The 27,708-nt window shown below is 42.7% G+C and overlaps 1 protein-coding gene across 8 annotated transcripts in view; it reads right to left on the reverse strand.

Moving 5' to 3' along the window:
• prdm16 (PR domain containing 16) overlaps positions 1–27,708 on the reverse strand; it is a 206,650-nt gene that overhangs the window by 131,710 nt on the left and 47,232 nt on the right. For all 8 annotated transcript variants that reach the window (XM_050065457.1, XM_050065456.1, XM_050065455.1 and 5 more), the window contains exon 2: positions 7,147–7,619. In XM_050065457.1, coding sequence (XP_049921414.1) covers positions 7,147–7,619 — 473 coding nt within the window. The remainder of the gene's footprint in view (positions 1–7,146; positions 7,620–27,708) is intronic.

Here is a 27,708-nt window from a genome sequence, read left to right on the forward strand (position 1 = left end):
ATTCACCATCCATCTCTGTGAAACAGGGGTGGCAGCTAAAATCTCACTGTTGGATATCTCAGAACTGACTCCATAACTAGACAGTACAAGGGCTAAGTGGAAAAATATGTGTTTTTTTGGGGTGTACAATCTAGGTGAACTGACCCTTTAATACACAATTATCCTCCACTTTCCAATGAAACTGGATCTGAGGAGGTAAAACTATGAAGGCCTGCTGTTTTTCCTGTTAAGTGGCTTCGAGAAGTACGCTCAGCTCAAGGCCATGTTCATCAGAGCATGGTCCTGATTTGATTACTAAAAGACATGATAATGACCCCATTTACGTGAAGAGCTTCACTCATGCTATACAATAGTCCACACAGTAGGGGTTCAAGTTAACTGAGAGTAATGTTAGGACGGAGTGTTTTAAATAGCTGATGAAATGGATTCATGTAGCATTAAGGTTTCCTGTGTTATGGGTAGTGAAAGCTTACTTTCTCTGACCTTAACCAACACCTATAATGGAAGTGAGGGAACACAGCGATCACCGTGAGAACGCTGTTAGGCACATTAGTCAAATCAAGCAAGAAACAACTTTATCTCTTGTTATCTCGCTCCTTCTCATACTATCCATTCACTTGGTGTGACTACTGTCTCCTGGCAGTCCCAGGGAGTTTCTGCCCTATCAGTTCAGTACCAGTCACCTTAAGGGCCAAACATCAAGATAAAGAACACCTTTCTGTAGAAAGCAAACAGATCAGACAAGTTCCAAGCTGCACCTTGAATGCCCTATAGGGATATCTTGCAGCATAAGAACTTGGCCATCCGCCCTCCTCAGGCAAAACACAAAAGGCGAGCAAACACTTCAGGAGGCGAGAGGTGGGTCAGGACAGATAAGTGTCAGGGTGCGCCAGGACTTCTTCTCCCTAAAGTCTGGAGACAAGGACGTTAGCTTAACTCAGCGATTAGGTCGAGAACAAAAGGAGCACAGCATCAGCGTGAAAAGCGAGCTGTCAAGCTGGAGATTTAGTGCCTGACAGAGGGTGAGGGAGATTCATGATGCCATGGCCGGATGGGTATCTGTCACGTAGGACCTTGGCGACATGAGAGTGCCCGCCAGACGTCTTAGCCTATCGCTAAGTCAATAACAGGGTAAACAGAAGAGCTAGCATACTTTTCGCCTCTTTCCACACATCACTGGATGAATGATACTGATATGGAAAATCACCCCACAAAAAGTAAACAGAAAAAGAATGAGGGATAGAGAAAAAAAAGTTTGCCTGGCAACAAAGTCATCCCAAGGTCCACCACCACAAATAGACAAATATGCCTACAAGGCTGACATGGACGCTATGACACATGTCTGTAAGCATTTGTGTTGACCTTGTCTAAAGGATCTACACCAATGCACATCCCTAAAATCAAAATGCACAATATGTCCTTCTTATATCCCCGTTATCATGCCTCAGAATATACCATACCCTGAAGGTATCGTGCTGTGTAACATTTATATTCTAAAAGCTGACCATGGCAGAACACCACGACTGGTAATTACAAGTTTAGCAGCCTGTCACTCGTCCAAAACTGACAAGCAAGTGACTCAGTCTTCTCGCAGCTTATGATATTGTGCTGTGACGCCTGATGAGCATTGACCTTCAAACGAAAATTTGGTGAGATAACAAACACTCAAGTTGGGGAAACAAAAGAAGTGAGAAAAGACAAAGCTCATAGGTGCTGGAGGAGTGTCAAAAGCCATGATTCAGAGGTGCGAGGACACGCCCAGTGGTCACAGGGTAAGGAGAAGTGAGAGTAAACACCATTAATATCACTTTGAGAGGGCTTGGTTTGTTTGCTTCATGAATGTTCTAAATACACACATAACTAAGAGGCTTGATTTTATCATGTTTTTCCTCTAAAGATCAAAGTCAAAGTCATTGCTGTGGGAAGGGTTTAATGTTGCTCATACATTCAAGCTGTAAATTTGCAGTTTGTTCCTATTAACATGCACCGCTTCCTCCAAACACATCCTCAGATGTGTTGCCCTCTCTCCTGCCATCTGAACACCCGAGGGAGTTAGATCAGTGAGTCCATTCAATGCCAGTCAGTCCACAGAGCACAATACCTCCAGCCATTGTATGGTGACATGTCTCTATCAATAGGCAAGTCGGGCCAATCTACCGGCCAGATAATAGCAGCAGTCACTCTGACAGCAGATCCCCACACTGGACTCTCTGAGGGCCTTGCCTCACTCTGCTTGCTCAGGCCCTCCTATCCTGAGGGGTTGGCAGCCCTACACACACACACACACAACCGGAGAGACACACACATACGGTAGACCTGGGGCCCTGGCGTTCTATCATGTTGTGCTAAAGGGGGAGCATAATGGTTTTTAAATGGATGACTCGGTGCTGGCCCAGAGAGGGAGTCTGAGACAGAAGAGAATGGCCATGGCCTGCAGCAAAGCAGCTCTTAGATTGAGCTGTCCGTCTCGCTGAAATGAGTCTGAGTTAACACCTCTTCCAGTCCCCAACGCCCCGGGACAGACAATAGTAGGCTTCCTTTCTGCCTTCCTCTTTCTTCTTTCCCTCACTGCTACTCTTTCACTCTCTTTCTATCACTCTCTCGATTTCTCTCCACCAATCTACACTTCCACTCAGATATCCAGAAAGCACCACAGCGTCCGCCGTGTGATTGTTAGAGCTGTTTGGCTTCGTTGGTAGACCGCGGAGCTCGCAAAGCCAACATAATGAGTTATTGCCAGTCTTAGTAAAAAATCCACAAAAATGCAGTCAATGTAGTTAAACTGTTTTGGATTTGAGAGTTTACTGGTTCAGATGGCATATATCATTGTTGATGAGAAAAAACCCTGTCACTGCAATTTCAGTGATTTCATGTTTTTAAAGGATTATAGGGCTCCATGTACAGTATAGTCCACAACTTCTGATCTTAAAGGGATGGTTTGGATTTTTTGAAGTGGGATTGTATGAGGTACTCATCCATAATCAGTGTGTTATCTACAGTAGATGACGGTCAGCATGCCCCAAGTTTGGAGAAGCATTAGTACCGCCACAAAAGCTATGTAATGTACTGTGCTTGATGGGGACAGCTATAAAACTTATTTAAGAAACAGCAGCTCCTGTGTTATGAGAGGTAAAATTACTGTTATCGTAAAAGAAGTCAGTTCTTTTCAGAAATCAGTTCATCGACAGAAAAGGCTGTCTAATGGCAAGGTAAAGCAGCGGAAATATATCTTAAATATATTGTACATGTAAAGTGATAGTGATTGTTTTAAGTGGGCCTTTTAATAGGTGGCCAAAATATGTTTTGCAAGCCTGGTCTCACTCCGAAGTCATCGAAATCCGGCACTTGGGCAGTGACTTGCAGTGCCAGAAACCCACGGAAAAAGGCGTCCTTTAAAGTCGGCTGTTATTATTTAACATGGCCCGGTAGCATCAGGGGGAAACAAAAGTGGACAAGGACAAAAGTTTAGGCGGTGGAAGTCCGAGTGGGGCAGGCGGAAGTGGTGGTGGATGGGTCCAACAAACAGCGACTTTCACCCGAGAGAGCAGTGTTTGTGTCCCATAAGATTCTAAAGCCAGACCATGTTCTTTTTTCCTAAACCTAACCATGTGCTTTTGTTGCCTACACCCAACCATGTGTGTTTGTTGCTGAAGGCAAAAAAACCCGTCAAATCGCAGTGTTATACCAACGTAGTGCGTTTATTTTGAAAGAGACTGTAGGTAAACATTACATTTCTTTTGAAAGAAGACAATGCATGTAACAGGCAGAACTTGACACGGCGTCCCAGAACATCAACAACCATCGCACCCGGGGTACCTTGCATGTCGTATGTGGACGTGGAAAGTCCATGACCAAAATGAGAATGAGTGAGAATGTGTTGGTTTTGTTGCAGCACCCTGCCCTCAGCAGTACATGGCTTCGCTTCGTGGCAGTACGCCTGTCTGCTGCTCCAAAGTGAGGGTGTGCCGACCGCCATCTACTGCAGGTAAAACACTGACTATGGATAAGTGCCTAATAAAAGCCAACTTCAAAAAATCCAATCTATCCCTTTAAGTTAATTTAGTCAACTTAAAATGAAGTGGCCATCAAGAAGAAAAAAGGCTAGTTAAATTTCAGGAGCATTTTAGGGAAGAAAAGGTGTTCACCCAACATCAACAATATTATGTACAACAATTTATTATAAAGTGGAAGTACAGTTACACTAATTACCCCGATAACTAAAGTCAGCGCTTAATCCAATTTTGTTTTCCAACCAAGCAGGGCTGAGACAAAATCTGTGAGGCCTTGGTTTGATATGATCACATTTACACCACAGAGATCTCAGATGACTTCACTTATTATCTCTCATAAAACATCCCCCTGTTTTGGCAGGGGACTGGTATAACACACATTCACAGAATTTCCATGAAGAGTATTAGACTCCTCCTGTGTTCCTAATACTGTGAGAAATGTTTTTTGTATCCTCTTCTTGCACCATCCATCCCCATTAAGCCTTGTTTCTCTCTGGTTCCTTTTAACATCTTTCTTCACTCAGCCATACTTCTGTCGCTACCTCGCCTGTCTATTTGTCTAAGACCAGGGGCAGTAGATGAGTAGAGGGGTCGACGGTGAAAGGGGGCGTACGGTACTCCTAGGGGAGTCTGTTGATGACTATCAACAGGCTGACTGTTATGACTATCTGTGATAAGAGTCTGGGAGAGGAGAGCCCCCGAAGGCTTCCAGCCCCAAACCAGACAGGATATCTTTAAAAAAAAAAAAATACAGCCAGAGTCCTCCAACAACCATTCGGGAGGAGGAGGGAAAAAAAGGATCAATCGTTCCCTTTTGACATGTTTGCAGGCAAAGAGCAAAGATTTTACCTTGAGGGGAAACAAAATTGATTTCAGGCGAACAGCAACATGCAAATTGATATGGAAAAAAATGCACTGCTCACGAATAAAATTTCCAAAATGCCACCAACTGAACTGTGTTCATGTACATACTGTAATGAAGTTAATTAAACTTCATCTTTAAGTGATCAAAAAACTAGACATCTTCAGAGTGCAATAACATGCTGAGTCTCTCTCCTTTCAGGGTGGTGTGTATACCCCAGGACTTTTCTGTGAGCACATGTGTGAATGTATCTCTTTAGAGCTGAAGGTGGCCTTTTTTTCCTACGAGCCAGAGAGCTAAAGCTTAGCTGATGAATATGCATTAGTTGGGGTGTCTGGGGAGAAAAGAGGAAGGAGGAGGAAAACTGAGAGAAAACATGAGAGCTACGGGGAGAGTGTAGCTTTTGGAGAGGTGCCCTTTGCACCCCGAATGGCTAGCCATAATATGAACTTTAAAAAGGAAAACGTTCAGCCTGGCACACCGCCACATAGCGTGTGCCTGTGTGCTCTAATCGCCTGCATGCTTCTACAACTGTTAGGAAGAAAACAGGGTGAAAAGAGAAGTGGAGGCTTTGGTGGAAAGCACCAGGAGTTCTTCACACTGAAGCCATTATGGGGTTTCTTTAAATCTTGTCAATGAGGAATTAATCACCATGTTTTTTTGAGTATTTCAGAGACATTATATTTACAGTCTATACTATGGATATATACATTTTCTCTCAAGAGAAACCGTGACAAGAATTGCCAGATTCTATGACAATATAATGGTTAATAATGATGTAAATGTAAATTTAATTCTAAACTTATTTTCACCAGTATCTTAAACAAAATACTACAGTCTGCCATAGGTGTATATTTTGGTGGGGAGGGTGCAGGGGACATGTCCACCTCAATATTTAGAACATGTGCATTCTTCGCCCCCCACCCCAATAAAAACATGAAAGTGCAGAGAACTTTTTTTTGACAAAATTAAAGACATTTACACCAGTTTACACCAAATTAGTTCATAAAGTTTACAAGAATGCACACACACACACACACACACACACACACACACACACACACACACACACACACACACACACACGTTGAAACGAACCTACACCCTTGTAATCTGCTGTCATGAAATAATTATTCCTGGTCCTATGATACTAGTTCTACTCTGTCTGCCTAAATATTTCACAGAACAGATCGGTAGCAGGCATCTTTGATAATTTGTTAAGTTTGTACTAGTTCCACGAGTAAACTTTATCATTTTATCTCATCAAATTTATGTTGTCCAACATGCTAACGTTGAACATTTTTATGGTCTTCTATACTCATAGTTCACAGAAACTACAATAAAAAAAATTTAAATAATTGCGGTACCTGTTGGTTTGCATCCAAAATGTTTTTGAACTTGTGACCTGTGTACAGCAGCTGAGGGTGTCTCATTCAAGCACATCATGCCCTGTCCAACACGGTGTTCCAATGATTAACTTGTCAGAGTCTCTATTCCTTATTACAAACAAATGTAATATTAGACTACGCGAATGACCGGCCCCCTAAAAATGAAGAGTCAAGGAGTCAGCGAAATGAAAAGCAGGCCAGTATAATTCATCTCTGATTAGGCATGTAAGAAAGACAGAACGGGAGGCAGAGAGGGAGAAAGAGAGAGAGAGAGAGACAGAGATTGGGAGTTTCTTTTTTTTCCCTAATGAGCTTACTGAAGCAACTTCAATATCCTCTAATGTCATGTTGAAATGAAAATTAATAGTTCAATATGCCGCCACCGCATTGGGCCATGCTTCTTCCATTTCCATATCGGGTGGCGTGACCAAATGAGTGTGTTCGCTCGGACCGACGCCCAGAAAAGCTGATACCTCCACTAATCAGCCAGATTTTTCCATCTGACATCGCTGTGCTGCTGGAATTCTGGACGAGTGTGTTTCGTGTGTGTGTGTGTGTGTGTGTGTGTATGTATGTGTGCAAAGATGAGGTCCAATCACACAGGGGATGCAAATGGAATGGGCATCTTTGCTGATGATGAGATCGCCTGTGGATAAAGAGTGATGGCTGGAAATGTGAATGAATGAAGAGCGGCTCGTTCATTCACTTACCCTTATCAGTGTTGCTTCATTGCTTCTATCACTCTTTCATTTCATATCGTATTGTATATTTGTGTTTGTGCTCCAAAATATGTAAGTGGAGAAAAGTGATAGAAGACAGTGAAATGAAAGGAGAAAAAATGCAAACAAACCAAAACCAACTACAAAGACGCCCGGCTGGTTCCTACCTCCCATCCGAAGGAGCCGTCTTTGCCCGTGGCCTCGTGATGCAGCGTGCTGTGTAGACCAAACCTCTCGCCGGCACAGATGCGGGTCTTGGCCCAAACGCCCAGGCCGGCACCGGGCACAGAGGACTCCCGCAGCTCCAGTTCGCTTGGAATGGGAATGTCATCAGGAATGTAGACGGGTGCCTCATATGGCGAGCCCTCCTTGGGTGTGGTGAAGTCCTGGTCATTGCTGCTGCTGTTGCTGCTGTTGTGAAGGTGGTGGTGGTGATGGTGGTGGGTGGCGTAGATGTGGGGGTGCAGCAGGTGGTGGTGGTGGTTGTTGTTTGGATGTGAAGGAGTCGGTGAGGGAAGGGGGGACATGTTGATGACGCCGTCTTCTGCGTCGTCTTCTGGGCTGTCAGCACCACCTCCGCCTGCTAAACCCGGGAGGTCGGCTTCTGTGTCGTACATGCTGTCCACTGGCTCACTGTCATCTACGAGACGAAACACAGAGACAAGTATTATTAGGCAGGCGGAGGAGGTGTGATATTACATGCAATTTCTTACAAGATTACACCATGGAGGTCATGGATTTTACTGTCAGCATGTTAGGAAACGAGAGAAGCTCAGTTTTATCCAACCAAGTGATTACTATTAAACCCAGAACTTGACATAAAGGGACTCAGACATATCTCCATCCACAGCAGTCACTATTTATCCAATGACTTCTTGAACCTACATTACAAAAAAACACTCCACTTCAATCTCCAAACCTCTAAACGGTTCGAAAATCACTCTGTGTGATGAGAGAATTTGGGGGTCTTCAGAAAAGAATACCTATCTATCTGATGACTTCAGCTGCGAGATGCTGAGTTCACAGATTTTCCAGAAGCTGAGTGAGAAGGGCCAGACAGACGGAGAGAAGAAGCCTTGGGTTCGCCAAGTCCTCAATGGGAAAAGTTCTCAGTTCCATCGCAGTCACTGTTTTCAGCCAGGACTCATCTTACAAATAATCGCTGTGTCTATCACTGACCTGGTTGGCCTCGTCACCTAGCATTATTGTCACATCCAGAGATTGACAATATGATTGTGCCTGCGCTCAAGGATCCCACCATTCGACATGAGTGAAAACGATGATAAGCATTACAAGTGTGTGAGTGTGGATGCACGTTTTGTGTGTGTGTGTGTGTGTGTGTGTGTTGTAGTTGTACATAAAATTTGGCTTTAAGTTTCTTCCCATTTCTCTAAATGTGTTACTGAGGGGGTTTTTTGTGAACAGTGAAGGTTTATGTGGTATGGAGAGCCATTTCTGCCAATGTGATAAAAAAAAAAAAAGAATCAACAAGTAATTATAATGAGAAACTTTCTTTGAACAATGACTGAGTATCTCAAAATAATGAGCCAATTTCTTAAAATGATGAGAACCTTTCTCAAAGTAATGCTTAGTATCATTCCTCATTATTTTTGAGATACTAACTCATTATTTTTCAAAGGTTTTTCATTATTTTAAGATAGAAAGTCATTATTTTGAGATACCATCTTATTATTCTAAGAAAGTTTCTCATTGTTTTAAGATACTAACTCGTTACTTTCAGATAAGTAAGTCATTATTTTAGAAAACTTGTTATTGTTTTGAGAAAAGTAAGTCATTATTTTCAGAAAGTTTCTCTTTTTTTGATATATCAACTCATAATTATGAGAAAGTTTCTCATCATTTTTAGATACACATCTTTTCTCATTAAAATGACAAACAGAGTCTGTTGTTTTTTCCACTGGCAGAAAAACAGGCTTCCACTGTGTGTGGTATGTGGGATTTAACAGCACATTATTTACCGTATGCCTCACTGAACATCAGTGCTGCAACAACATGTTTTTTTTACACTGATACAGAGGCAATACTTTTTTTAACATCTTATTTTGAGGAATAAGAAAAAGTGATTTATTTCAATTACAAAAAAGCAAAACTTCTCAACCACTGAACACAAGCAACCATAAAAGGACTTTACCCTTCTCTACCACTACACGTCAGTCAATTAAAAGTATAAAGGTTCAATACCATGTCCTAGTCTGTCCTTATTTGTTTGTGTGTGTGTGTGTGTGTGTGTGTGTGTGTGTGTGTGTATGTGTGTGTGTGTGTTCGTCTCAGTACATCAATGTATGTCTCCTTCTTTCCTTCTGTGGACAGATCCTGGTGTCTTTAGTCAAAGCACCACTGCAGTTTTACTATCTAAACACAGGGACTGGCAATCAGCAGGCTAACTAGGCCCAAAATTACAGCAGGAGTGGTTCCAATCAAGCTCTCTCCCTCTGTTAGCCTCCATCTAGCCTGCTGCCAAGCCTGCCACCGCTTCCCAGATTTTTAGCTGGAGCTGCAACATGACATTTTAAAAATGTGCTTGTTAGTACATGAAAGTTTATTAGGTCATGAGGAAAGTTTGTGGGTTGAGTTTTAACACAATAGACATGCATCATTAATAAGTTAAACTAAAACAACGATTAATACTTTTTATTTCTGTTTTAGGAGTTAACTAATTTCTAAACTATTTGTCTGTATCTGCTTAAAAAGGTGAGGCCTGTAATTTGTAAAAAAGACTCAGTGAGCCGATCAAGAAACCAAAGTAGAGAAGGCATCACTGAAACTGGAAATGAGCACGCTTATCGTTCAGCGCATCAGATTTTTTTGTTGTATGATAAATATTTGGGTTTCTGCCAAGTGACAGATGTGGACTGTGAAAGCTGTTAAATTAACTGACATGTACATTTTAAATGTGAAATGTGAAACTATGCAAGCATGTGACAAGGGCTTTTCAGTGCCTGGCAAACCTGCAGCATGTCCATGCAGATCCGGGAAACTTATCATATAAAGCTGCGGCAGTAAAATCCAGCCTTTTATGACTGATTCTGCGTCATCCAGTGATTTTGACTGGAAAAGAACCCATTTTTTTAATGATCACTGTTTCATAGGGGCTCAGAAACAGGCGCGCAATTAAGCATTGGAACAAGTGAGCCAGCAGTAGCTTCCACTTTTCACAGATCAATTAAAGTTTTATAACTCAGCCCTATCTGCTGCTCCCTCTGCACAATCAAAAGTGTTTTCAGGCAGTTAAACACTCTTTTTTTTCACTCACTCTCCCTCTTCACTCCCCCACTCTCACTGGCACTTGACCCATTGAGAGCAATTTTGACAAGCAGAAAGACAGCCTTGGAAAATCTATTAAACACTATTTGGCTTTAAGAGCCTCTGTGCACAAAAAATGCACAGATCGCTACGTCAAATAATTGAGTAACAAGGAGAAAGAGGAAAAAAAAAAAAGCTCTTAATTTTAATGAACAAAACATCTTTTGTGAGACACATGAAGCAGTAAAGCGAGGCTGAAATGGCTAACGCAGTGTGATATTAAAACACGTTCAACTCTCAGTTGTAACGTAGTTAATTCATAAAAAAGTTGCCTGGAGAAAAAAAAGTGGGAAATTTTTAGATAACTCGCCACTGGAGACAAGCCCTCACTCCTCCCATATGTAAGACAAGTTTACCATGTTCAGCCAGCACCCCAAAAAAGAGCTGCAGATGAGAAAAGTAAGCAGGAAAATAATGAAAGGGGCCAGGAAGAGGACGAAGAGGAGGAGGCGACGAGTCTAAAAACTGACGACTGAGCTGCTTTTAAACAGCTGTATGTTAGCTCAGGGTCTCAGAAGACCCAGAAAAAGATGTTAGGTCCGTCTCCCCGAGGGCTTCTTAAAAAACACCCTGGCCAGATAGTGCCTTCCTCTCCCTGGCTCCTTATGTTGTTCTTTCTCTCTCTGTTCCTCTCGCCATCTCTTTCTCTTTTACGGGGAGCTATTTATCCTGATTACATCAGGGGTCAATCATTAATTCGCACCTTGGGGGTCCCGGTGCTGGCTGCGGCTACAATGGGCTGCTTGTTCAGCGGCTGTTATTCCAGTGGAAAACTACGCTGCACTGCCTGAGAGCCGGGCCCAGGCCACATGAAGGCATCCCATTTATTTGATAAATTGTAAATGCGTGCCATAAACGGAGCTCTTTGCTTTGTAGCATGGCTTGCAATAACAAAGATTTTAGGGCACGTATGAACACAGATGCGGGCTATCACACAAACACACATCTGTTTGCAACTGCAGGAGCTGCTGCTGTACTCTAAACACATGTGCAAGAGATCAGATGGTGTTGTAGGTAAAGATGATATCTCATAATTACTGCGTGTCACAGTGAAATTACAAGATATGACATAGATATGACATTTATAGACACCAACCTCTAAAATACACGTTTAACAATGTCAACTATATCAAAAGACAAGCACATAACTGGAGCCATTAAAGAAAAATCTGACTGCATTTCCTTTAAAGAGTCAAGATTAAAAATACTAAAAAAAAATATGAAATGCTGATAACATTGTAATCAGTGTTGCCATGGCAAAATAACTTGACACGGTGCTGAAAATCAGCGGTTTAATCGGAGGGCCTTACAACAGGCAAATTGTTCTGTGGTTGTGTTTAATCAGAGCACTCTAGACTTAAACGCAGAAAGATAGAGATCTGGAGTCATTTTCTGCCGTCTGCCTGGACACACACAAACACATGTGCCTTGTGGCATATAGACTGAGCTGTATTGTCCATGTAGTCTGGGTAGAAAGAAACAACACTGACTGCATGCAAGAATTCTGGGAAGGAACCTATAAATACTGCATCAAATAAGGACTCAGCAGCACAAGCAGTCAATCATGAATCTTTGTAAAAATTTTACTTGTATACAGGGATGCACAGTGTAAAGCACTGCAGACGGCAGGTGAGAATGGATGCCAGCAATAGCGTGAGCATTCAGAGCCAGGTGAACGTTTTGCTAGAGAGCAAGCTGCACAGTGGAGCCATGACTGTGGCTATGATAACAACAAAAAAGAGCTGGAAATAGGACGTGTGTGCCAATGATGGCCATCATAAAGCACACACGTCCTATTTCCCCTCACCGCCTTCCCCCTCCAACGCACACAGAGACTGTATCTTTGTCTGGCCGTAAATTGATCTGGTTCAATTCAAAAGGAAAGGCAGCCACTGATGAAAAGACAGTATCCAGGGAAAAGGCAAAACTATGCAAAATTCTGCACCGGCTCCAAATATGGGGAGAAAAGATCGTCTGGAGAAAAAAAAAAAGAAAAAGAAGGCAGGGGGAGAATGTGTGGACCATGACAGATATGAAAAATGGGTAGCTGGTTGAGCAATAAATGACCAAACATTTTGATGTGGGGGCTCTGTGCGTACATGTGCACACATGTGCTCGTACAAGTGTGTGAGGGGCGGCATTCAAACCCAAAGCTTAATCTGCTGTTTGTGCCGCTATATTGCGTCAATATGGTCCCACTTAGCTGCGTTATAGGGCCGCAGAGTGATATTGGTACCTGTTCCTCTGTATTAAGCAGGCCTTTGATGATTCTGTCTCCACACAAAAGAGCCCAAAACACCCTCTGCTTTAAAACAGGAGGGGCGGAGGAGAGAGGCAGCTGTAAAAATCAAACGAGCGCAAATCAAAGGTAGAGTGAGCAAGAGTGAGAGGTGAAAAACTGTACAATGGTGTATTTTTCCACGGTGGCACGGGGGTACCATATATTCAAAATGACGTATAAATGGAAGCATGTGACGAGAGAGCCAAAGGAGAGCGTTTAAGGGGAAGGAGGTGTGTGTTTGGCGTGCGTGTTCGCGTGTGCGGTTGGAAGTAGTGAGCGAGCAACGGGGGCACGGTCAGCTACAATACCAGCGAGCCTCTCCGAGCGAAAACGCCACACACTTTCCTCTTGTAAAAGCACCAGGGAACATTTCCAAGCAACACTTAAAAACTGCAACATGACTTCTTCAGAGTAAAGAAAGATCACAGTGGCAGAAATAAAGAAGGGAATATATAAAGAAAGAAAAATGAAAAGGAGACAAATGTATGTTTTTCCCCACAGGGTTGCACATGTACTGCTGCTCTGCATAATCATTACACAATAACCAGAACATGTTTTAACTATAGTTATTGCTACATTAAAGTTTATGCTATTGTGAGTCACGTTTTATACTGCTTCTGTTCTTATGTGTGGTCAAACTGTGTTTATTACTTTAAGTGCCAACATGACCAAAGCTGACATGAAAACAAAAATACTGTTTTGATTTATTATACAGTGCTTGAACTCGTACAAAGGTTGAAATCCACACATACTGCACCATACATACCTTACTGCTTGCCAACATTCAGGGCATAGTCTTCAGTGTGTATGTGCGCCTACATAGCTGCTCTTCCCTTACTGTCTTTGACTGGTTATCAGTCTATAAAAAAATCTATAAAACCTGCTAGGGGGAGCTGTCCAGAGCGCCCCTCTCTCTCTCTCTCTCTCTCTCTCTCTCTCTCTCTCTCTCTCTCTCTCTCTCTCTCTCTCTGCTTTAGTTTGTTTCTCCTTCTTTTTTCTTGTAGCAACTGACCAGTAAAAAAATAAAACTATAATCACAGCACTTGTGAACATTTCAACATTTCCACATTAAAACATCAGAAAACTGGACTGAATTCGGTCACTGCAGCTCAGGAAGGAACAGACTGGAGCCTTTGTGTGTGTTTATTTTTTATTACGTGAGTGTGCACTTTTGTGTTTGTGTGTAGCGCCGATACAACACGGCTGATGTATTGATGTGTTATTTGTGCTGAGCAGCCTAAAGGCATTCTGCCCTACAATAGCGAGTGTGTGCGTCTGTGTGTGTATGTGCGCTGAGATCAAGCCTCCAGGCACACAGAAGACAACAGGCAACCTCCTGCAGTTGAGAGCAGGTGTGTGGTGTGTGTGTGTGTGTGTGTAGTGGCCCTGTGGTCCCAGGGGACTGCTGCAGACATTTATTAACAGGGCAGATTAATAGCACTAGAAGAAAACATGTTCACAAACATGATAAATATTAATAATAATCAATATCGAGTTACATTTGCCAAATTGAGTTGCAAACATCACCCAGGGGGAGGGAGGGAGAGAGGAGGGGAGGAGAGGGTCAGCAACTGAGAGGATGGATGGAGAAAGGAGCCGGACTAAACAGGAAGAAGAGAGGGGAAAAAAGCGGGGAAAATGAGAAAGTGAAAAGGACGAATCACATGGAAATAAGACAAGAACAGAGTGAAATAAATTAAGATGTTGTTTAACCACATGAACCACTGACTACATTTCATTGCACACTAAATACCCCACTATTATTCCAAATATGACAATATTATGAATTTGATACAGGTCATATAAACAGCATATCCTGTCTGGATTTTCAAATGAGGCCTTATTACCAATGTAGCATTTCTCAATGAAGACATGTGGGATATGTCAGTGTTAGTGGGGTTTTAGGAGCATTCTTTGGACGTGTATACAGCACATTCAAAATATGCGTCTCAGTTGGGGTTTTTACTGCAGTTTGCGACACACGCAGGGCCTCTTACCCGTTTATGGTCAGCTCTGTGCGCTGTCTTGGAGACATTGTACACAAACCAACTAGCCAAGAGTTTGCAAGCCCCGGGGTAGAGATGCATGCCCAAAAGAAAAGCCCACATTTTTGGTCGGAAGGAGAAACACACCTACTTTTAAACATTATGAAAGACTTGTATATTAACAGCTTTTTAGATGGACGCAAAAATCGCAACGCCAACCGTTTCAAGGAGGTGGTTGGAGGACAGAAAGATGGAGGCTGTGTTTGCATGGTCAAAAAATGTCCACCAATGGTAGGAAACTAGAATATCCTCTCCACTATTTAAAATGATTAGGAAATCGATTTTATAGCTTCTGTCCTATTTCACTATGGTAGCATTTTGATGTGGAAAATCAGATTTATGAACACATCTGTGAGGGGGAGGGGCAGCAGGGACTATGTGTCAATGTACAGAGACGTGATGGAAATCAATAACAATCTTTCTATTTAATTTTAAGACCATTTTTCAACAATGTAAAGTAAACAAAATGTTAGAGGAAAATCTCCCTTGCAAACTCTTGTTAAAACATGAATGTTACATAGGGTGTTCCAGATAACATGACAGAGGAGTGAACAGAGGACACCTCCCCCTTAGTGGGAACAAACTATTACACTACTCCTCAGTGTCTCTTTTCTTTTCTCTCTTCATCTCAATGTGTGTGTGTGTGTGTGTGTGTGTGTGTGTGTGTGTGTATATCTATGCCCACTGGTGCAGTTTCATTTAGCAAGCCACTCGCGAGGCCAGACAGCCAGCTCAGGGAGCACCAAGGCAGACAGCGTGCAGAACAAACCCATCCATTCTTATTAACCAGGGAGGAGAAAGGGTTGGCTTGTGTGACTATCTGTGTGCATGTCAGCGTGCACATGTGTAAGGGAGACATCTTTTATATAGTGTTAGTCTTTGTCTGCGCTCTAAAATGTCAAGTCACATTTGATTCAATAAAATCTTGACCAACTTCCTGTCACATCCAGCTGAGTTATGTGCTGTACGTCTTCACTCTTGTGCAGCTTCAAACTAAACAAACAAAAAACAATAAAACAATATCTAAAATGAGGCAATGTGAGGCAGAAAGAATACTGGCTGTAGGCACAAACACGCTTCATACTTCTTCAGTTTTTTTTGTAAGTTCATTGAAAAATGAACAATCCTTTTATCAACAACTGCCACAAACATATCCATGCAAAATGTGCGGGGTCCAGTAATTCTTTTTTCCAATTCTGGCAATTTTTCTCACAAAACACAATGACAGTCTTATCAATTTTAAGAACCACTTTTACGAGTCACAGTCAAATGAAAATCTGCAAAAAGCTTCACACAACAACGCCTCCTAAAACTCAGTTATTCTCTCACTGGATCTTACAGCAGTCTTTTAAAATGTAGCACAATCTGTCTCAAAATAGAAGGAAATTTGATGCCAGTTTGCGCGCAATATTTTGAAAACCGAATCATTTCATTTGCAGTCATAAAAAAATGCCGCGGGATCTTGGAGGTCGTGATCAACTATGTCATTGAACAGCATTCCCAATATCTATCTTCTATTAGTGTTGATATGATACCTGAATTTCTGACTGTGATACATTGCTTTGAAATATATAAATATTCAACAACATTTTTGATACCACAGGGAAAAAAACTGACATTAAGGGCATAACATTTTTTTTAACAACTTTTCTTAGTTAGTTGCAGACTGTATTAAACATTTACAATAAGAGAGGGAGGGTGAGACAGTGCAGCTGATACCAGTGTATACTGTGGATTATAAGTGTTGAATCAGTTTCAAATAGAATCTATATGTATTGATACACTGACAGTTTTGAAAACACTGTTTTCAAGCTTTAGTTATGCAAATCCATGTGAGCGCCATGTGCCAGCATAAGTGTGTGTGCTACATCCCAGCTTCTTGTGGTTGCTATACAGTAGCTGTATGTCTGAGGTTGCACTGATGGGGGGGGTGCTTGTGTAGATGGAGGGGGGGTGGTAGAGAGGTGATGATATTCACCTCTGCCACTGGAAGCAGCCTACACCCATACATCAGTCTATTACTCTCCAGCCTAGCTCCGCTCTGCTTCTCTCTTCTTCTCGCCTGCTCCCTCCAGTCATTAACCAGTGAATTAACGACAATCCAGCGTGCTATTAATCACCCTGACAAAAGTGTTAGCATTGCCTGGCTAGGCGGGCACAAGACTGTGTAGGAGGAGGAGGTGGAGAGGCAGGAGGGTGGCGGTGGCGGTGGGAGAGAGAGAGAAAGAGAGCGAGGTGGGTCATGGGAGACCAGAGAGTCTGTGCGGTAGGAGAGAAGAGAGACAAGAGGGGAAGGTACTGAAGGAGGAGATGAGCTGAGAGAAACAGTAGAGATGAGATAAAGAGAGGGGAGTGCGAACAGGAAATTCGTCTGTGTGGGTGCAAGAATGTTTTTGATTCTGGTTTTCTGTAATGGTGCAGTTACGGACAGTTAAATATAGTTACAAGACGCAAACTGCACTCAAGGTGAACAAGAATAATAAACCAGTTGACCAGCAGTGGTCTTGTGGAGTTCAATGGGCAGAGCTGCTGCAATTAGAAGTTCCATATGCTTAAAATAATACAACCTATTTTTGAGCAAACTCCTCAGCATACAATTACGTTTATTTTTAGTTCAGTGTAAAAAGTTGAATTAAATTACTTCCAGGCAAATAAAAAAAATCCAACAAAAAGGTCTGAACCTCATATAGACATATATCCAATATGTTGTAAATGCACATATGAACAGCCATTTGTGGTTTGTGTTTTACATGATTATTGCCCTTTTCATACTGATACCATAAGGACATGCAAAACAGTCTACCCTATGTATACTCTTATCATCTTTATGATATTTATGATTTCGTAGGCCTAGCATAGACAGTAATGTGCAGAGAGGAGGAGCTGACAGGAGAAAATAGTAATTAGTACTCGTAGTAAACCAGTATCTGAGACAAAACAACAGGCAAAAATGTTTGCTGTCCAACTCAACTCTTACAACCGCTGAGAGCATGACTTTGCCTTCTATAAGCCCATCTCTGACTCCCCCCACCTCTTGCTCAGTCTCTCACCCTCTGTCTCCTTCTCTCTCCCTCCCTTCCAGAGTCCGACCACCTGCTGGGAGGCCTGAGCCACGGACGTCAGGTGGGTCGCGGCCGTCACACAGTCCCATGTCATCAGGCTGTCACAGTGAATGGAGCTGACATGGGAGATATGCTAATCCACTTAGCTTCAAACTCAGCCAGGAGGCCGGTACGCAGCCTTGTCTCAGCCCGCAACGAGCAGAACACACACACACACACACACACATCTGAGGCGGACACATTAAGCCATGTAACGCTGAACTTTCCAGAATATGTATATTAGATTAGATCAGATGAAGCTTAAATGATCCCTGTGGGGATATTAAGCTGGTGCTCAATAGGATATATATTATAAGAGAAGAATGGGCCATACAGGGGGCGGACACATTAACAAAAACACCTGTAAATATAAGGCAAGTCAACACAATAGCCCTTCAGTAAATACTGGCCATGTGAAGATTTTAACGTTCAGGTTTTGTTAAGATTATGTCATGCTCTATGGTCATTTCGAGGCTTTCTTTAAGGCAATCAAATAAGGCAAATGACATAAGATTTCTGAAACCTTTTTTGATCATCAGCTAATTACTTCCATCATTAATCAAGCAAACACGCAAAAAAATTCTCTGGCTGAAGCTTCGCAGTTGTGGGGACGCTTTTCTCAGTTAGTGCTAGTAGTGGTTTTAATATTGGACTGCTGGTCGGACAAAACAAGCTCCTGAAAGACATAAACCTTGGCTGTTTTGTGAGAGTTTGTGACGGCCATCTTTTAAAACTGTTTGAGTTTTATTTCATAGACTAAACTATTAATTTGAAAGGGTTCAGTCTCAGTTCTCGCCACAATAACACCTCTTAATTAACACAGAGTGAACCAGGAATAACTTTGAAGTGCGTGCTGAGTCCAGTGACACTAAATCAAAGACAACTATTAGGACGATGTATGAATCACCTGAGCAAAGAAGCAAAGTCATTCTGTGATGATAGCTTCCCAAATGTACGGATGGGTCTTTTTCACAAACAAAAAGTTTGATCTGAAAAATCAATCGACAATAAAAACTAATTTTCATTGCAGCCTTTGAATCAGAGCATCAGCAGCACAAACTCTCTCGGACTCGGCCTCAACAAATACAGTAAAACTACAGGCCTATCTCGGGTAGGTTTTTTCCACAGTTACTCCATTAAACAAAATTGTGAGTGCAGGTGTTACTATGTTCCGTCCATGTCAATGAGATGCAGCCAAGCTCGGCTCCTTTAAACATATCAACTGACGGCTCTGACATGTTTGGTAGGAAAGTGCAAAAAAAAGTTGATTTGAACATAAACAAGGAGAGTAAAACAGCAGACGGGAGAAAATTACAAAAAATATAAGATATTCCATCTCGCACATACACACACATATGCACACACTCTGCACCAAAGTGATCAAAGTCAGCCAGCGAGCAGCTAGGTGTCAGAGTTCAAAACTATTGCGCCACTCAGCCAGATGATATCTCGAACCAATCCATCGTATTTCCCGACCATGACTTCCCCTATTAGGAGCTGCGACGGTGCTATTACTAATCTGTTCACTATCCCACAGAAACAGGAAGGAAGAGAGGGAAACAGATGGGAAGGCAGGAGAATGGCGAGCGAGGGACACAATGCTTACTGCTCCCTTCCTCCTCCTCCTCCTCATCCCCTCTCCCTCCGTCTCCTCTACTCCGCTTGCTCTCTAGCGTTCCGCGGAGCGAGGGAGAGCGGAGGCTCACAATCAGTCTGACAATACTGTATACAAGTGGTGGCGAACAATGGAGGCCAACCACAAAGAATTCTGGGAACAGGGGCACAGCCTTCTTCTCCTTCGGGTGGCTCCTGCATGCCGGACCCATCGATACACATCTGCCTGCTGAGACTGACCGGTGCCAGAGAGAGAGAGAGCGGGAGGGAATACAGAGATATGAGCTACATATGAGAGTTGCATCATAATATTTGTGTGTGTGTGTGTGTGTGTGTGTGTGTGTGTGTGTGTGTGTGTGTGTGTGTCTGTCTGTCTGTCTGTCTGTCTGTCTGTCTGTCTGTCTGTAAATGGCATTAATCAAACAAACAATGGCAATAATCACACACACACCCACACACAGGCTCAGTGTCAAATCTTGCCATAATTAGGCCACTTAATTACCAACCAAAGAACCACAGAGTAAACTGGGAATAAATATGAAGTGTGTGTCCCTCTGCGCGTGTGTGTGTGTGTGTGTGTGTGTGTGTGTGTGTGTGTGTGTGTGTGTGTGTGTGTGTGTGTGTGTGTGTGTGTGTCCGCGCGCGTGCGTGTGTGCGGTTGAGTGGGCGGTTGGTTGAACTGACTGCAAAGCCTGCAACAATAGGCATTTCTCACTGGATGAAAAAAATACTGAAACAAGAGAAGGAGAGGATAAAAGAAAGACAGAAGGACGATGGGACTGGAAGAACGAATGAGTTTGACAGACAGACAGACAGACAGACAGACAGAAAGAGGCAATTTTGTCCCTCTCCTCCTAAAGTGTGCAGGGTGTGGGGTGAATGCGGTCCATTTGGAAATAATTGGCTGGTAATTAGGCGGGGGTCGACAGGTCGATTTGGGAACAAATGGCTGTCTTTAGCTCAGGTGGCCCTCCACATGAGATAATGGGACCTTTCCCTCCCTCCCACCCCCCTTCCTCTCCACTCTCCTCCCCTCTCCTCTCCCTTTCTTTTTCTTTGACTTCCGAATCTGCTCGTGTATGACAAAAAAAAGGCCTTGCAGATACTCTGACAGTATCTAAACACTTCAAAGTAACATGATGACAACATTTTCTACTGGTTAAACGTGCAGAGGCACAAATCATGATATTCTAGAGGATGCTGAATTCACATCCAAAGTACGATAGCGCCAGGGCAGAGCCAGAGGAGGAAGGGATAAAGATCCAGAGAGGATCAGTAGCTGAGTAAAAAAGTTCACAGGTAGACACACACAGTCAGTCACCCAACAACACAACAAACCCAGCCATTAAAAGTGCATTTTTTGTTGTGTATCTGCATGTACACACTGAGACAGGGGTTGATTTGGTATGAGATTTTCACAGTATGATAACAACCTCGGAAAATATCCCAGTTTGATAGTTTCACAGTATCCTGTATCACACAATTACTATAATTATCGGTTACAATGACCCTTAAAGAAATGAAAACAAAAGGAATTTTTTGGTGAACGCTTTGTTATATTTTAAACCTGAAACCATTTTTTCAAGGAAGCACGTGTAAAAAGTCTGACAGACGCTACGGGAGGAAAGATGTAAGAGGTGTGCATGTGTCCGGATGCATTTTTCTTTTTCAATACTGTAGATAAACAAATGAACACTGGATGATAACCGTCGATTTATATATCATGGGATACGGTTTCACGGTATACTGTTGCAACGCTAATTGAGATGATGCACAAAATGTTTGTAAAGGTGTAAAACTGCATCTGTAAGCATTGTTACACTCTATACTGTACATACATGTGAGAATAATTGTGTTTCTTTTTTCCTACTGTAAATTTGTGACACATAAAACCAACCACGACTACTGTCCGCTCCAGTAAAATCATTTTAAGATCATGTTTCCCTGAACAAACTCCTTTGCTTCCCATCACAATCAGGATGCTGCTACTTACAACCCTCCTCTCTGGCACTGCTTTGCATGTATTTTGCTTCATTATATTACTAAAAAAAAAAAGGTGTTAAAACATGTTGGAAAAGGTTTTTATTATTGCGAGACGCTCTGAAAGATTCAGCTCTGTTTGCACTTGAAAAATAACACCGACCAGTAACACACATTGTAAAATTCAGGTAAAGGCTAGTTTACCATCTTAATCTTACAAATTATGATTCATTGCTGGATTACAGTTGTCAATGTTTAAATGCTACGTGTTTGACCTTTAGAGTATGCTGCATGCTATTTAGAGTCTGTGTATCTCTTGTCTACGAAATAGCAGCGTGCAGTTTGCTGCACTGCCTAATTGTGAAGTGGAAGTGCCCCAGTTTATGGACCCCTGAGTTTTACTTAACCTTTATTTAAGTCACAGAGAACATATTGAGGGCGGAGAGCTCTCATTTACAACGCTGAGTTGTAACAACATAATAAGAGAGCAAAGCACTGCAGCTCACACAAAACCAAACTGAGAATTAAATTGTTGAAATGCTTCAGAGTTATCATGGTATCAGATCTGAACTGATATTCATACAAAAAAAAATTGCCGTACGTTCAAATACACAGACATGAAAGGAAACATAGAAATACAACTGATTCAGCACCTAAACAGTTTGTGTGTGTGTACATTGGCTAGTGCAAGCCCCCCTAACTTCAGGCTCTCTCTCTCCCTCTCCTGTCCTCCCATTCAGCAGCACCGGGCTCTTGTTTGGCTTCCTGCTGTTTGTGTCCAGACAAGGCCTTGATTTGAATACTGATTCCCCATTGATAGGCCCGCACTTCCGATCTAATTAACTTGTTTTGTCTTTGGCTAAATGGAAACGTCCGAGGGAGGGTGAGAGGGAGAGAGGGAGAGAGAAAAGAGGAGCGACACCAAACAATGTCACAGATCTTTGCAGGAGACGCGCCGTAAATAACAACAAGTAAATACAAACAGGATGGAGGTTAAGGAAGGACATGTTAGGGATGAAAAAAAAAACCCACATTGTGCGCACATCAAAAGGGTCACGGCTGCTTAAAGGATGCACATTTATCACACTAATCAGAGGATATGATTCGAATTCAAAGCATCACTGAAAGTACACACGCAGAGTGAAGGAGGGGAGTTTCGCAGTGCACAGTCACGGAGAGCTGAGTGGTGACTGAAGCAATAAAAACAAACTGCTTACTACAAAGCTCTTGCAAAATGTGATTAAAAATAGTAATTGTCAACAGACTCTCAAGGTGTCATGGCTGAGTTGCAACTGTGTGGCCATTTTTTGACACATCCCCTTCTGACACTTGGGAAAGACATCAAGGAGGATTTTCTTTTATGGCCGACTCATGTCACGCAGATGTTTGCTGACTTAATGGCCAAAATATTAGCACACATCAAATCAGCATTTCCTTCAATTTGATGTCCAGTAAAAGACATGGAAATTCCACTCAGCTACAGAGGCGCACTCATTTGGTTTTTATTCATGTCTAAGTGATGATTTTATAGTCATTTTATGGAATCATTTAATGTCTGTATCCCATGTAATAGTGCTGCATCATGAGCTGCAGACGGGATCAAGCAAAACAAGTGTGCATGTGGTTTCCCTGCTGCACATTGTCCTCTGGTCCCCTGTGTGAGTCTATTTGTGTGCGTATGTGGCCCTTGCAGCTATTTTGCCTCGGCTCCGTCATAGAAGAAAACATTGGCAAACAGGGCACCAGAGGACAACGCACAATATAGAAGACACACACATACAAGGAGGAGGAGGAGGGGAGGAGAGAGGAGGCAGACAGAGACATGAGTGCGCGCCAAGAGAAAGATGACAACAACTAAAGAGGCTACTGACAAGAAATGGCAGGAAGGCAGAGGGGTGGGGGGTGAGTGGGGCCAGATAATGTCATACGACCCAAAATAAACTGCATAAACAAAAGAAAGAGCGGCTGAGATGGGCTCAAGGAAGAGGAGAGGGGGAGACGGAGGGAGGATCAAAGGGGATGTCCGCCGCTGATACCGCACCTCAGATAATGTGTGGCGCAATTAGCACGCTGTGACGATTTCCATTAGGGCTAATCAAATATTTATACTGCCCTCTGAGCATGTCACAATGCTGCCCCGGCCCTTCATATCAATGTGACAAATGCCTAATGAAAGAGCGGGTGTATAGACAGTGAGAGGAGGTGGAGAGACAGATAGAAAGGAAGAGAGGGAGAGAAAGAAAGAAGAGAGGTAGAGAGGTGTTGGGAGCAGAGTTTGCTCTGTCTCCCTTTTCCACATTTGGTTTGCAAATGGTTAGCCCTCTGTCATCAATTACAAGGCTGGTCTGGTGGCAATGAGTGGCTATATGTGTGTGTGTGTGTGTGTGTGTGTGTGTGTGTGTGTGATATGAAACAAGGACGAGGCAGAGCTGATGCTACCTCACCTAGAGCCATTAATCAAACTGGGCCGGGCGGCTGCAGAACCAGTCCAAATTGGGCTCATCAGTCTGAGCATTAAGCAGGCATCAAGGTGCAAGGACGAGGAGGAGGAGGGAGACAGAGAGAAGGAGAAGGATGGGGGGTGAAAGAAATTTAAATCTACAGTATTTTCACTTTTTTTTTTCACTCCTCTATAATGGTGTCATTCCTCTCAAGAGAATAATGTTCCTCAGTGTTAATGATGATCTCCATCATTTTAGGATTTTTCACTCTTGACTGAAACTTGCTTGAGATGTGGTGAGCCTAACTGGATGTGGTTAAATCTATGTCTCAACACATAAAAAATGACAGTTCTTTTACTTGAGAACGATATTCTAGCACTCTCCACCTCTGGTATTATTCCCTATCCGACCAATTTACCTTAACGTCTATACAGGCTACTTTCCTGTATTTTAAAAATATTACAAGAAGCTTAATTTATTTTTCACCCCAAGTGATTTTCTTTGTCTATAATTTTAACGGTCGCTTTCAAAGACTTTGCGTGAACCATGAGCTATAAATTTTCTGCCTTTGTGAGAGTGAAAAAAAGACGCATTAACCATCAGCGGTCAGTGACACAATCAACTGAGGGTTAGGGGTAACAAGATGGGCGGGCCTCCAGAGGTGAGAGGTCAAGTCCTGGCCTGACAGACAGATGGAAGAGAGTGGTCAGGACTTGAAGGATGAGAGGGGAATGAAGGATGGACCGGGCTGGGTGCTGTGACAGTCTGGGATATAGATGACCCTCCACACCAATGTGACAGACAAATGGTTAACAAGGTATCAACCTTTATTTATTTATTTTAAGTGGAGTTTTAGAGGGATGTGAAAAGAGGAAAATAGGAGGAAAACAGCCGAAGAAAATACTAAAATTGCTGGGTTTTTGTCACTGAAATACGGCATTAAAAACAGTCCCACAGGATAAACACCAATCGTGCAACACAGAAACTGAAAATGAATAGATGGTAGATATGAACACATACACCAAGTAACAGCATGCAGCACAGTTAATACTTGTCCAGAACACATATTGCGATACTATAAATGCTGCTTTTTTAAATATCAAATATTTAAGTGTGTGTTAACAAAAACAAAGACGGAGATAAAGCAGTTCAGCATTAGAAATTTGTAGCAAACTACAACAGCGTGTACAAACAGAAAATGCAAATTATTATCACAAATATCCTAAAATGACAAAAATAATTACCATAATTTTCCATATGTTGTATAAAGACCATTAGAGAGAAAATTAACATAGAAAAATAATAGTTTTGTATCCATAAAAACTAACATTTAAGGTTTCTTAAATGAAATAAATTGTGCTAGACATACAAACAAACTTGCAACTCTATAAACATTATTCTTCGGTATGAGGCTACTGGGTAAGTAAAGCCTGGAAAACACTGAGATAGACCTCTCCTTCTAACCTACATAACTCAGGATAACAGAAAATGTCAGGATAAGATGCTACAGCGAGCTAATCTCTGGCACAAGCGATAACATTCAGTGTGTGAAACCATGACAGATGAGTATTGATCTGCTAGTTGTTGAAGGAGGGTAAAATAGATAACTAGACCACTTTATTGATATTGATTGAAGAGTCAAAGGGGGCAAATAACTTCCCTTTAAAAAAAAAAAAAAGCCTTGTTGAAATATTGTGCAGTGAATGTGGATTAGGTTCAGCGGAGGAAAAAATAAAAGATTGATGTTTAATAATTGTAAACATTTGGCTACAAGTAAAAAAATGCTAGCAAGTTGTGTGTGAATTAAAGGAAGCTCTCATACTTAAACACACAGACACATGCTGGCACAGGAACGAATTTCGTGTTATCCAAAGTTGTCCACATTTAAACGAAAGATGGTCGTTCTTGTAAACACCGCCATGAGACAAAAACGTCACCACAGCGACACAACCTCAAATTCAAACTGCACATGTGATGACCCTAATCTCACACAGCGCCCGACTCCAGACATGCCTCTCAAACACTCACACGTGTGCTCATAACTCACCAAAAGCCGACATATTATCTCATGCGTCTTCTCGCTACAGCGTAGTCAAACTATAAGTTCCCGGCTGCCCATAAACTCTAGTTACCAATTAACCGTGTGTGTGTGTGTGTGAGTGTGTATGTGACAGAGATACTAGGAGAGTACAGGGGGTGTCTGGCAGGCCTATCTGCGGCGCTGCGATGCGCTAACGTGAAAGAATGCCAGTGTCAATGTGACAGAGATACGGGAAGTGCATGAGGCTGATGGCCTGGGTGAAGGTCGATGTTGAGGTCAAGTCCTAAAGTGGTGGACACTACAGCGACTGCCACGCGTTTGGAGAGTGCTGAGAACTCTCACATGGTGATTTGTTATTTAATGCTAAAACGGTGCAAATGTGACTTTTGAGCAGGTTTCTTCAGGCCGTATGACAGCTGCAAGAGCAGCACCTCCAGATGAAATCCACTTCCTGTCGACACTTTCTCACAGTTTTTAAAGCCTTTTCAACACTCCTGGATATTCTGTCTCTCCCATAATCCTTCCTTTCTCTATCACTGAAATGCCACTCATTTTCTTCATCCAACTTAACCCTACAAAGTATCTGCACCCTTAACACAATGTCTGCACCCACATGCTTGTGGTGATCTTTGGGTCCCCTGGTGATGGCAGGAGACATGACTGTTACATGCAAGTTGGAGTCAAGTCTGGAGTCACTTGAGAAATTATCAGGTCAAGACTTGGGTCACTGAAGACAAGTCAGGTTTCAAGCAAATCACCATTTGCTATGTAAAGATACAGTGAAGTAATGGTGTCCTAAGAAGAGAATGTGTGTGTGTGTGTGTGTGTGTGTGTGTTAATCCAAGCTTCTCTGTTCTCTGTTTTGGTAGCCGGGCCAACTGTGCGTGCATGTTAGTCCCTTCCTTCATGTCCCACTGGCGACAGCAATTATCACTGATAATGCCGTCACCCATTGTTAACATTCTTAGTTCTGTTGGCACTGTTGCTGTTGGAAGTACTGTTAGCATTGTTAGCATCGCAAGCCGCAGCCATTTCGGCTCTGTCACCTCAGTGTTTGCTTGTGGCATCAGAGGTGACAGCCGTGTGCAGGCAATCCCAGCCCAAATTCTGAATGATGCACCAAGTTTATCTGGGCTACTTTTAACTCGAGGCCTTATGGCAAAGTTCAAGTCATTCAAGACAAGACCAAGACTTGACTTGGCTAAGTCAAGTCTCCAGTCACGAGACACATTCAAAATTAAAAAATGCTTATTGCCACGTTCAAGTTTATTTGACCTACAGTCCAAAACCAAAAGGTATTAAATTTGCAATTATAAAAAAGAGAAAGCAGCAGATCCTCTTGTTAAGAAGTTGCTCAAGTCCAACTTGAGTCCAAGTCTAAAGTCTTGGGTACAAACTCTGTAAGGATATGACTAGGAGAGAAGGTGGGGGGGAGGGAGAGTAGGGTGATTGGGTGGGTAAGGCCATGGGACACTGGAGCTGGAACAGACCAGCATTCCTCATGAAGGGATGATACTGGCCAGGAAGGAGTGATGTGGAGTGGGGGGCTAGAGTAATGGGTGGCAGAGGGTGGGCACTGAGCAGGGGGATGAGGGGTGGGCGGGGAGTCCGCCACTAAATCTGTTCCATATGACACACACTCACATGGCCTCTGTCTGGACTCACTTTCTGTCTGTCTGGCTGTCTCTCTCTCTTCAGGCTGGCGATGAGGGAAAGGAGGTGGGGGTGAGGGAGGGGTGGAGGTGGGTATTTCTCAGCCACAACAGGAGCTCTGTGATGACAGGGGCCAGGCCTTGTCACACACCAGGGACGCTGGTGGCTCTCCTTATCACGCAGAGAGGGCTTTTCATCAAATACCCTTCTTCTTCTTTCCCTCTCTATCTCTCTTTGTCTCTGTAGCCT

This window comes from Epinephelus moara, chromosome 16, assembly GCF_006386435.1.
Source record: "Epinephelus moara isolate mb chromosome 16, YSFRI_EMoa_1.0, whole genome shotgun sequence".
In the NCBI taxonomy this organism is placed as follows: domain Eukaryota; kingdom Metazoa; phylum Chordata; class Actinopteri; order Perciformes; family Serranidae; genus Epinephelus; species Epinephelus moara.